This window comes from Borostomias antarcticus, assembly GCF_949987555.1.
Source record: "Borostomias antarcticus genome assembly, chromosome: 29".
Lineage (NCBI taxonomy): Eukaryota > Metazoa > Chordata > Actinopteri > Stomiiformes > Stomiidae > Borostomias > Borostomias antarcticus.
Genome location: NC_140262.1, coordinates 5,445,712 through 5,458,211, shown reverse-complemented (window position 1 = coordinate 5,458,211; position 12,500 = coordinate 5,445,712). Strand labels below are relative to the sequence as shown.

The 12,500-nt window shown below is 47.1% G+C and overlaps 2 protein-coding genes across 2 annotated transcripts in view; both read left to right on the top strand.

Moving 5' to 3' along the window:
• Nucleotides 1–763, top strand: part of tbc1d12b (TBC1 domain family, member 12b) — a gene marked incomplete at its 5' end in the record, with an annotated part of 16,376 nt that extends 15,613 nt beyond the window's left edge. Inside the window, one exon of the mRNA XM_084459899.1 lies at nt 1–763. This exon is cut by the window's left edge and continues 444 nt beyond it.
• Nucleotides 764–1,756: 993 nt separating this feature from the next.
• noc3l (NOC3-like DNA replication regulator) lies at nt 1,757–11,314 on the top strand. The gene is made up of 20 exons (XM_084459967.1): nt 1,757–1,902; nt 2,872–3,076; nt 3,517–3,643; nt 3,959–4,116; nt 4,227–4,292; nt 4,419–4,549; nt 4,720–4,881; nt 5,016–5,109; nt 5,253–5,428; nt 5,532–5,660; nt 6,241–6,372; nt 6,675–6,755; nt 7,152–7,252; nt 7,689–7,761; nt 7,861–7,924; nt 8,017–8,270; nt 8,502–8,630; nt 8,774–8,871; nt 10,830–10,914; nt 11,048–11,314. Exons 1-20 carry the CDS (start codon nt 1,894–1,896, stop codon nt 11,180–11,182), a joined length of 2,409 nt encoding a protein of 802 aa, XP_084316093.1. The 5' UTR covers nt 1,757–1,893; the 3' UTR covers nt 11,183–11,314.
• Nucleotides 11,315–12,500: the final 1,186 nt, after the last annotated feature.

Here is a 12,500-nt window from a genome sequence, read left to right as displayed (position 1 = left end):
GAGGTCTCTGCAATAATAGCTGGTTAGGGACGAACTGAAGTGCTAATATTTGCAGAAGTCTTGATGTGGTGGTGAACATCATCTTCTCTGTAGTGTGTTCCTGGAGCAGGAAGACGGCTGTAGAAAGTGCAATAGAGAGCTAAGCATTGCACATACAGTAAACATACTGTAGACATTTCACTTGTACACTTTTACTCATCAAAATGGCCGACGATATAGTGCTTAGAGAATTAAGGAACAAGGTAGTCTTTGTTTTAAAAAGTGAAATGGCGTCTTGTGGCACGTTCAGAGAGTCTGTAAAAGCGACACATGTTTTAAAATTGGACACAATTGGGAAACGGCAGCAATGTCACCTCGGATCTCTGAGTGCCTCTAGAACATGGTTCCACAAAGGTGGATCTTATTTGATTTCTCTTCTTGATGTTACCCAAAACCAAAGAACACCTTTAGTACTGCTATATTTTAACTCGTCTACCCAATTTTCTTCCCCAGTCAGCAGGACTTAAGCATAAATCAGATGATTTTCTGAGTGCCGGCACCTTCCACAGCAAAGCTTTTTAACACTTCATCTCAGCTGCAGTGTCTTAGTCAGAACAGAGATTTGTGGGATGCTGTGGTTTCACATTGTAAATGAAAACAACTTAAGAGATTTTGTAATGCGCTTATTTATGAAAACTAATACTTGGAACTTACAATTGTCTGTTCTCGCTTCTCTTGTTACTAACTTGACACTCGACCAAACACTTCCTTTATGTTTGTTTCAACATTGATCTTGTTTTATTATCAAATGCTCATCTTTATGCCTGATTTTTAAATCAGATTTCAGAATTGTACATTGTATCATTTTCTCTGCATTTTTCTATGCTCTGTATTGTACAGTTTTCATAGTTAGAAAAGAAAACAATTGTACATATACTGTATTTGGATGAAGTACAAGATCAGTTTCACTGTACAGTACTGTACAAGTTATGATGTGAATAAATGAGAAATGTGAGAATTTCAAGCCCCACTGAAACCACTACCACACAAAACAACCATATTAGTAGATATATTCACTTTCCCCCTAGCTCATTACATCATTGATGTGTACTTATTTGATTAGGTATCTTATTGCATTATTAGCTGCTCACTGGTTGTTTACCTCAGAGATGAGCTATGATGGTTCTCATGATGATATGATCAATGATCAACCATACATCCATGTGATCAACACACTCAGTCTTTTATAGCCTACCCATAACCCCGTGACTGTGTATATTGGCGTGGTTTGCTGGCGATAACACAACCAAGAAAAAGCACAATAGTCACAAGACAAAAAAAAACCTCTGCCTCCCTCTTGTGGCTATAGGTGTAAACTACATTCTGGTACACAAATACATTTGCAACAAGTGACTGTTTTATCTTTCTACTGTAGCTTCTGTCTTTTCCTGCTCCTCACTCATCACTAGAACAGAGCAAGGCAGGGTAGGAACTACAGAAAGCCATAACCACAGTCCAAGAATATGTTACCAAATGGGTGACCTCTGCTCAACTGCACAGTTAGCTAGTTAGTTAGTTGTTAGTTAATTGGTTTATGTGCCCATTTTTGTTTTCGTCCGTCTCTGTTGTCTATCTGACTTGTTTATCACTGTAAAGTGGTCACTTTGATGGAAGGGCACACCTAGGCAAACCTCCATTCCGCTAGGTGGCGATATTCTCTTACTGTTTCAATGAACCCGTAGGCCTCCGTAGAAAAACACATGTACATCCGGGAAGAGAGATGCACACGTGTAGCAATAATCTAACATGTTCACAGACCCAGCGTTGAGTGAGACGGTGTAGTTGTCGTTTATTTATTAATTAAGGTTAATTCATATCACCGCTGCCGTTTGTGGTAGAAGATCATCCTGAATCATGGCTCCGGTAAGTGGATCATAGTGCTTTATAACCAGCTAGCTACATTTAGCATTGGAGCTAATCTAAGGGCTAGTCTAAATAGCCAGCTACACTGTAAACGGACTACCTAATGCTCGAGACAACATATTTAACTGTAATCTCAGTAGATATCAATATAGATACGTAGCTTTAGCCCGACTTGGTCATTCTGCTTCTAGAGATGTTATCTAGTAGCTACGTGGCGTTTATCAACGATGTGAACCCAAGGCAAGTTTATTTATAAAGCACATTTCAGCCACAGGGCAATTCAAGGTGCTTTACATGAGACATTAAAAGCATTAAAACAAAAAGCAAGACATTAAAGACATTTAAAACAAAAGGCAGGACAAATTAAAAGCATTAAAACAAAAAGCAAGTCATTATAGACATTTAAACAAAAAGCAGGACAAATAGAATACAGGAATAAAAGTTACAGTGCAGTATACTGATAAACACAGCTCCTCTTAGAAAGCAGTGGCAAAAAGAAAAGTCTTCAGGCTTGTTTTAAAAGAACCAAGAGTTGCAGCAGATCTGCAGTTTTCTAGAAGTTTGTTCCAGATATGTGGAGCATAAAAACTGAACGCTGTTTCTCCATGTTTAGTTTGAACTCTGGGGACAGAAAGCAGACCTGTGCCAGACGACCTGAGGGGTCTGGATGGTTCATAGCATATGAGCAGATCAGAAATATATTTTGGCCCTAAACCATTCAATGCTTTATAAACCAACAGCAGTATTTTAAAGTAAATTATTTGGCAGACAGGAAGCCAGTGTAAAGACCTTAGAACTGGAGTGATGTGATCCACTTTCTTAGTCTTAGTGAGGACTCGAGCAGCAGCGTTCTGAATCAGCTGAATCAGCTGCAACATAACTTTAGCCCGACTTAGTCATTCAGCTTCGGGAGATGTTAGCTAGTAGCTACGTGACGTTTATCAACGATGTCAACCCACTTCTCATCAGCCCAAGAGCAAGAAGAGGAAGCCGAGTTTTCGCCGGCTGTTGAAAACCAGCAACGTGAAGCTGGAGAACAAGCTGAAGAACCGTCAGTTCAAACAGCAGAGCACCGACAAGAAGTACCGCAAAGAGCAGAAGAAGCTCCGCCACGCCATCAAAGATGCGGTCCTACGGACGCCGCAGCCTCTGGAGAGATACAAGAAGAGACCAGGTGGGTATCCCGTCACACGCTGACTCCACCGCAGGCTGTTCCTCTGGCCCGGTGGTGTCTACGCGTTTCGCAACCCAGTTTAGCGATAATAACATTGAGTTTAGGGTTAAGGAAGACCCTAACCTTAACCCTAAGCCCTAACCCTACACCTGACCCTAACCTTAACCCTAAACTCTATGGTGTTCTTGCTAAACTGGGTTGCGAAAAGTAATCTCGTGTCCCGGACGGTGTGTATTTACTACCTTAGAAGGAAAGATTAAATGACTGATGTACTATCAAGCTCCTACCTATCAGCCTACACACTAGAATGCTATTAATCACCCAGGAAGAAGCGTACGCAGACCAGGGAAGGGTTTAGTTGATTTGAGGGTAGAGACGGGGGAAGCTGCTGTTTCTAGGCCTGTGTTGCTGATCCCGTTTGAATGTTTCTCCCCGTGCAGAAGAGGAACATGACGAGGAGGAGTTTGTGGAGTCCCTTCCCGTGGACATGATGGACGAAGACGACCTGGAGCAGATCAGAGCCATGGCCCAGAAGGCGTCCTTCCTCACCAGGGACCTGTCGTCCTGGTAAACACCTCGGCCGCGGACGACGAACGCGGCTCCGTTCGATGAACATTCGCACGATGACACCACCACCTGCACACACATGATGCCAAGCCTACAGCCGGGTTACCTTTCCCGACCGGCGCACACCCTAAACATATATCGACGCTAGATCACATCTAGACTTGTAGTCAGCGTCGGTACTTCCTGTCCTGCCTTCCTGTCATTTCCTTCCTTCCTGTCTCCTAACCCTTCCTGTCATTTCCTTCCTTCCTGTCTCCTAACCCTTCCTGTCTCCTAACCCGCCGCCCCTCCCATGTCCCCCCCCCCCCCCTGCAGCGCGCCGGCGCACACCAAGAAGCGCAAGTCGGACCAGGCGCCGGCGAGCTACGAGAAGACGCCCAGGAAGATGCGTCTGACCGACGAGAAGGAGGTCATCCACCTGCTGCCCATCAAAGACAAGTCCGGGCTCATTCCCCAGAGCATGGAGAAGCCAGGTGAGAGGCCCGCGGGGTGGGAGGCGGTTTCGGAAGGCGGCGGTGGCGGTGGTGTGTCGCGGGAACATCTTGGGTTTCAATCGGTTAACTCGTGTTTTTTTCTTTTACAGTCGTTCCGAAGAAAGAGGAGGAGGAGGAGGACGACGCCCAGGCGGGGCTGGACGAGTTTGTAAACGGTACGGATGTGAACATCATCACGCGTCGGATGAACATGACTTTAAATGAATAGGTTTTAGCCGCCCGTTCCGCAAACAGACGTTTTCCTATTGGGTAAGATGTTGTCTGAAACCCCTCCCTTCCAGAGGAGGAGCCAGAGAGCGGGCCGCCCCTGACCGCCCAGGAACGGGAAGATCTCCGCGTCCAGAAGCTGACTGAGAGGAAGCTACGCATCGCTGGTCTGGGATCAGCTATCCTCTCAGACCCCACCACCAATGTAAGGAGATGTGTATGTGTGTGTGTCTCTCTCTCTCTCTCTCTCTCCCCCCCTCTCTCCCTCTCTCTGCGCGGGTCTTTCTCAAAGGTCAAGAAAATCCGACGGCTGTCTCATCGGTACCCTGTATTAAATGCTCTTCCTGTCTGTGTGACCTATCTATCCCATAATAGATTAAGAAGCTGAAGGAGCTGCGCGCCATGCTGATGGAGACTGACCCCTACGTAGCCGTGACGGTCAGGAAGCTGGTCATGGTGTCTCTCATGGAGGTGTTCAAGGACATCGTCCCCTCCTACAGGATCAGACCCCTGACGGAGGCTGAGAAGACCGCCAAGGTGACTTAACACCTGTGCACAAGCCCGCTGACCACAGCTGCTTCACACACACACACACACACACACACACACACACACACACACCTTGTGTATCTCACTCTGTGTCTCCTGTGTGTGTGTGTTGTGGTCTCCAGGTGAAAAAAGACACCCAGCAGCTGAGGGAGTTTGAGGAGGGCTTGGTGAGCCAGTACAAGTTCTATCTGGAGAACCTGGAACAGACTATTAAAGGTAGACACACACACACACACACACACACGAGAGAAAAAAGCGGACAAAAAAACAGTTAAAGTTGTTCGGTCGCTGTTCGTTGACGTACGGTCTGACGAGGTTGATATTCGGGTCGGTAACGCGTCCGTCCTCTCCGTCTCCAGACTGGAAGCAGAAGAAGCGCAAGCGGAGCGAGGCGGTGTCCCTGGGGTCCTACCGAGGCCTGGCCGAGGTGGCCGTGCGCTGCCTGTGCGAGCTGCTGGTCGCCCTGCCGCACTTCAACTTCCACAACAACATCATGGTGGCGGTGGTGCCCCTCATGAACGACCCGGTGAAGAAGGTCAGTCCTGGGAAGGGTTAGCGTGATGATCGCTAGTAATCGTGCGGGCGGGGTCCGAACTCTTTGACCGGCGAGTGACCGGCGCCCTGTTCTCGGTCGGCAGGTGTCGGCGATGTGCTGTGAGGCGGCGCGGAAGATGCTGAAGCAGGACAAGGTGGGCCAGGCGTCGCTGGGCATGGTGAAGGTCATCTCCGGCATGGTCAAGAGCAGGAACTACGACGTCAGGCCGGAGGTACGGTCATATATTAATACTAATATATACTAATACTAATATATACTAATACTCTGATATACTAATACTCTGATATACTCATACTCTGATATACTAATACTCTGGAGGTACGGTTATATACTAATACTAATATATACTAATACTCTGATATACTAATACTCTGATATACTCATACTCTGATATACTAATACTCTGGAGGTACGGTTATATACTAATACTAATATATACTAATACTCTGGAGGTACGGTTATATACTAATACTAATATATACTAACACTCTGGAGGTACGGTCATATACTAATACTAATATATACTAATACTCATAATACGGTCCACTGCTGTGGTTCGCTCCTTAACGGCTTAACTTAACGTATCCCATGTCAAATATATTGTTCACGTACCCTCTCTCTCTCTCTCTCTCTCTCTCTCTCTCTCTCTCCCCCTCTCCCTCCCTCTCCCTCTCCCTCTCTCTCTCCCTCTCTCCCTCCCTCTCTCTCTCTCTCTCTCCCTCTCTCCCTCCCTCCCTCCCTCCCTCTCTCCCTCCCTCCCTCCCTCCCTCCCTCCCTCCCTCCTCCTCCAGATGTTGAGTTCCCTGCTGTGTCTGAGGATCAAGGAGGTGGAGATGAAGAAGGACACAGACGACACGGCGCCCAAGAAGAAGTTCATGAACTACAAAGAGAAGAGGAAGCACCTGTCCAGGATGCAGAGGAAGGTGCGTGTGTGTGTGTGTGTGCGTGTGTGTGTAGCAGAGCGTAACACAGCCCCATGTCTGATCCACAGTGGAAGAAGGCGGAGGAGAAGCTGTGTGTGTGTGTGTGTGTGTGTGTGTGTGTGTGTGTGTGTGTGTGTGTGTGTGTGTAGCAGAGCGTAACACAGCCCCATGTCTGATCCACAGTGGAAGAAGGCGGAGGAGAAGCTGTGTGTGTGCGTGTGTGCGTGTGTGCGTGTGTGTGTGTGTGTGTGTGTGTGTGTGTGTGTAGCAGAGTGTAACACAGCCCTGTCTCTGGTCCTCAGTGGAAGAAGGCGGAGGAGAAGCTGGAGAAGGAGCTGCTGGAGGCCGAGGCGTCGGAGAGCAAAGACAAGAAGATCAAACTGGTGAGCGTCACCGACGGCAACACACAGGCCCCGCCCACAGACGGCTGCTTCCTACTGGACACCCGACCTTTGACCTGAGAGGGCAAAAACAATCAGCTTCTCTGGTCCTCACTCTATAAACCTAATTCACTAATGAATGTCTAACTGTATCTCTCTCTACTCCTTCTTTCTCTGTCTCTCTCTCTCTGTCTCTCACTACCTCTCCCCCCCCTCTCTCTCTCTGTCTCTCTCTCTCTACCTCTCTCTCTACCTCTCCCCCCTCTCTCTCTCTCTACCTCTACCCCCCCCCCCTCTCTCTCTCTCCCCCCCTCTCTCTCTCTCTCTCTACCTCTCTCCCCCCCCTCTCTTTCTCTCTCTACCTCTCCCCCCCCCCTCTCTCTCTCTCTCTCCCTGCAGCACACAGAGACTCTCAACATAGTGTTTCTGATCTACTTCAGAATACTGAAGAAAGCCCAGAAGTCCGTTCTGCTGCCGTCTGTTCTAGAAGGACTGGCCAAGTAAGAAACACCCCCCCCCCTCTCTCCCCTCCCCCACCCCCTACCCTCCCCCCCCTCCCTCTCCCCCTCCCCCCCTCTGCTGCCCTCTGTCCTAGAAGGACTGGCCAAGTAAGAACCCCCCCCCTCCCCTCCCCTCCCCCTCCCCCCCCCCTCCCCTCTCCTCTCCCCCCCTTCCCCATCCCCCCCTTCCCCCTCCCCCCCTCTGTTCTAGAAGGACTGGCCAAGTAAGAACCCCTCCCCCCCCCTCCCTCCCCCTCCCCCTCCCCCCCCTCTGCTGCCCTCTGTTCTAGAAGGACTGGCCAAGTAAGAACCCCCCCCCTCTCCCCTCCCCCCCTCTCTACCCTTCCCCCCCCACAGACACAATCACATGAACTGAGACAGGAAGTCCTTGATAGAACCCAGGTTTAATTGGCAACTTGACCCCTCCCATCTTCAGGTTCGCCCACCTGATCAACCTGGAGTTCTTCGACGACCTGTTGAACGTCCTCCAGGGCCTCATCCAATCAGGGGTGAGCGTCGACGTTCATATCGGTCGCGTCCCGACTGCTAATTGGTTCAGATGTCTCACCTGTGAGCTATGATTGGCTGACTGCTTCCTCCCTCTGCAGGATCTGTCCTATCGGGAGAGCCTCCACTGCATCCAGACCGCCTTCAACATCCTCTCTGGGCAAGGTCAGTGATTGGTCCAGTGGTGGCGTCGACAGGAAATGCTACATCCGAGTTCCTAAACGCCTCACGAAGCCCGTCTCTCTCCGACCCGACAGGTGACGTCCTCAACATCGACCCGTTGAAGTTCTACAACCACCTGTACAAGACGCTGCTCAAGCTGCACGCGGGTTCGACCAACGACGACATCGGCATCGCGCTGCGCTGTCTGGACGTCATGCTCGCCAGGCGCAGGAAGCAGGTGACCCTGCAGCGCGCGCTGGCGTTCCTCAAGAGGCTGAGCACGCTCAGTCTGCACACGCTGCCCAACGCCGCCGTGGGCATCCTGGCGTCCAACAGGAACATCATGCACGTGAGTGGAGAGGGTGTGTGTGTGTGTGTGTGTGACAGTTTATGAAGAATGAGAGTGTGTGAAAGAGAGGTGTGTGTGTGTAACAGTTTATGAAGAACGGGAGTGTGTGAAAGAGAGAGATGTGTGTGTGTGTAACAGTTTATGTTAAAGAACAGAAGTGTGAAAGAGAGATGTAGCTAAGACTGCTCTGTGTGTGTGTGTGTGTGTGTGTCCCTCCCTCCCTCCCTCCAGGCCTTCGCCAAGTGTGACATCCTCTTGGACAACGAGGCGCAGGGCAGCGGCGTGTTCCTGCCTGAACTGGACGAGCCAGAGTACTGCCACCCCCAAAACACGGCCCTCTGGGAGCTACACACACTCAGGGTAACGCGCACACACAGAAATACACACACACAGGCACAGAAACAGTCATTCACTGATGATATAGTGTCTCAATAATTAGATTCTTACAGTATTGTTCTTGTCCTCTCTCTCTCTCTGTGTTTCTGTGTGCGTTTGTGTTACAGAGACACTACCACCCGGTGGTGAGGAGGTTTGCGTCCCACGTCGCCCTCGGCGCCCCCAGCGAAGGTTCCGGATCTCTCAGCGTGGAGCTCAGCAGACGGTAAGACCCCCCCACGACCCGACGCGGAGCAGCCGCGTGCCAGCGGGCGTTCACAGGGACCCTGGCGTGACCGTGATGCACAGGCTGGGCGCCAAAACAAAAGACCCGAGACTAGTCCTTCTGGGTCGGGTCATCGTTGGGGGCAAGGCTCCGAACCGGTTCAAGGAACGGAAACGAAAACCGAAAACGAACGGTATTTTACGAGGAACAGAAACAGGAACGAAAACGAAATGGTCTTTAATTGTTCCAGAACAGAAACGTTAATTTGAAATCTTTAAAACCGGTTAATAACGTTATTTTTTCGTTCTTTGTAGTAGGCCTATATAACTTAAAAATAATTGTAAAAAAGAAGAAAGCTGAGCCTTTTATGGCCGAATAGGCTAAATTAAATTAATTAAATTTGTAGCCTTCATCTTGTCCTGTTTTTGTAATGTAGCCTAGGCCCCTAAATCTGTTATTTCACAGTCAGGATCTTAAATGCTTGCTTAGCGAAATGAAGAGATTTAGATATTACAACAACACACAACATGCATAGCCTAGTTCCGACTAGGGATGTGCGCAGCGACTATTTTCACTGATGACTAGACGGTGGTTTTGTAACCGATTACATGACTAGTCTAAAAACAGGATTCCCAAGTTTCTACAACAAGTGCTATTTAGAAAAATTGAGGATGTTTCTCAAACTCTGCGAGCTAAGATGCATGACTATTCTTGATGTTTCCCAACCACTCAGCGGCAGCCAATTTGCACGCGTTGCGCAGGGCTGTCACACACTCTCCTTTGTTTTCCAGTGCAAAACAGTAGTTCAGCCTGTCCTTACAGCTTATTACTTAGCAAAGATATCAATGTGATTTATTTTGTTTAATTGAAGAAGAGTAGGCTAGCCTATAGCCTGTAATGTTTCAGTAGGCTAAAACTAGATTTCACATAAAGACCGCGGATGTCAGAGAGGGCAATAACGTTCGAAGGCAAATTTATTCCAACATTGGTCCACAAAGAATGATGCAAATAATAAAGTGAAAGAAATAATAGCCTACTGTGCAAATATAATGTTTTATATGGACCTGCGTGTCTGCAATAAAGTTCCTCTATCTTTATAACCAACATTCAGCGGAAGCCAATTTTCACTCGTTGCGCATCTCGCTCCAAGTATGGTTTGGCTATTTAAAACACGGAGTACAGTTGCTTGGATGTATACTAGTATGCATAAACCTATGTTTTGCGAATTTAATGGTCTGCCTCCTTCAGAGTTCAACTCGGCAATTAGGCTGTGAAAGCGAGCGCGCCTCTTGGAATCTAGTCATATGCCTATTGTTGCACAGATTTCTGTCACGTCTTGACTTTCACAAACCAAATGATTAGGCTACATTAATTAATATGAGCACCCTTTAGTGACAATGTGCCGTGCAACCCTGATCATTGAATAGCATAAGTTAAATGACTATAATATTAAAGACCGTGGATGTCAGACGATAGGCTACGTATTAGGCGTATAGGCGCCAAATCCGGAGCTCCCATACAAAAGGAACGCAGCATAAACAATAGGGATTTTGCAGATGAATGAATGAGGTGACTAATTATTTATAAATAACATAAAACATTATAAAAACAAACAATAGGCCTACAGGCGCAGAATAAAATAGCTTGCAGCAACAGTACAAGAAAATATTTGTACAAGAAATACTGTAGGCCTATAGAGTCTTAATAGGCTAACACCCCCGGAACGGTGAACGGAACGTTATTTTTCGTTCTTAACCGGTTCAGGAACGCTATGTTGGTGGCGGAACACGAGAACGGAAACGTTAAATATTCTGGTTCTGCTCGGAGCGAACCGATTGAAAAATAATTTCGTTTTTAAGCCCTGGTTGGGGGAACCAAGATAAAAGTCGAAAGTGGTCGCGGGTCTCATGTCCCCCTCTCGTCCCCCAGGTCTCTCATGTCCCCCTCTCGTCCCCCAGGTCTCCCGGGGAGCTGTTCGAAGACTACAGCGTCAAAGACATGACCTTTAACCCCCCCGTGGCAGCGCCCGCCTCCAAGAAGAAGGTACCGCGCTCTCACTCACATCACACACTCTCGTTCGTCATATTCCTTATTGGGACAAAGGTTTTGGGAGTCACAGATTTGCGATTGGCCGCGTACCTAATAGAGATTTAACCCCTCGTCGTCTGTGTTCCAGGAGTATTTCACGATCGGAGCGGCTCTCTTGGACTCTGAGCTGAAGCAGCAGGTGGATCAGGTTCTCTCAGCGGAGACAGAGACGTGTCCCACCTCCCTAGACTTCTCCACAGCGCTCACACACACCTGCACATAACCCACACCCCACAGCGCTCACACACACACCTGCACATAACCCACACCCCGCCTTCTCCACAGCGCTCACACACACCTACACATAACTCACACCGCGCCCTAGCCCTCTCACACACCATGCCTTGTATTTCAGAACCAGACTGTACAAATAAAACAACAAACTTTTATTTTGTGTAGTCTCGTTGGTTGTTGCTGGTCTTCTGCTTTAGTGCTGATATTGTGTCTTCAACGATTTGTTTCTTTCATGCTGTAATTCAGTTTCATGATGACTGTTTACAATTTTTGAATTCAATTTGCTCGGTTTGAATTCTACAAAAGTGGGTCGCAACATAGATCTATCTTAGGCAATAGTGGATTTTGAATCATCCAGCAAGAGGATTCCTCATAAAAGACACATTCAAGAATACTATATTTATTGTGATCATAATATAGGACAATACATACGTTTAAATATTTCAAGTAAATAGACACGTGTCCACATGACAGAGAGAAGGATGTTGATAAACTACATTAATCACCCAAACGGAACAATGTTCACATTGACATGCTACTTCCACGCTCAAATAGTTTAGATGCAGCAATATTTAGTGGATAAAATTAATATACCAAAGTCTAGAAACTTAACAAAAATGTTAAATGTTTAAATCTGTCAGCATTGTTGACATAAATGATAACATGAAATAAAAGGCATTAAAAGACCATAGTGTACAGCAGAATCATCAGAATACAGATAAGCTCACTGGATGCTAAAGCCTACATTTTTATATGCTTAAGTAAATAGTTTAATTAAAATTAGTAGAATAAGTCTTGGTAGGGAGTTCATTTTCTCTCCCGCCCTTTTAAAATAAATTAAAGGAAAATCTCCACTGTTTTTCTACTGGCAGAAAAGACTGATGGGCTTTGTACACACTGGCATTGAGAAGCCAACCAGGGCGACACAATCCAATAAATAACATGGACTTTACACACACATCTCTCTAGACAGTGAAAACAAAATTAAGAAATATTGATATAATAAGACTGAGGTCTTAAGGTTAGAGGAAAGAAAAAAAAGACATCGACCATTAAAAGAAAACGGAAGAAATGGTCATTATTGCACTGGCACTCAAACAAAACCTTACAGGTATAGAATAATTCTGACCTTAGCGAGTCAGGAAAACAGACAAGGAAGGGTTAACTTTTACAAATTCCATTCAATGTTTGAGGCCAAATACAAAATATAAAATTGGTGGTCAACTCAAAAAACCTTCTCAACATTAAATGAAGGGGCTACTATGGTAAGAAAGATGCTGTACAGTAGGTCTGGTTTGGGCCTTTGT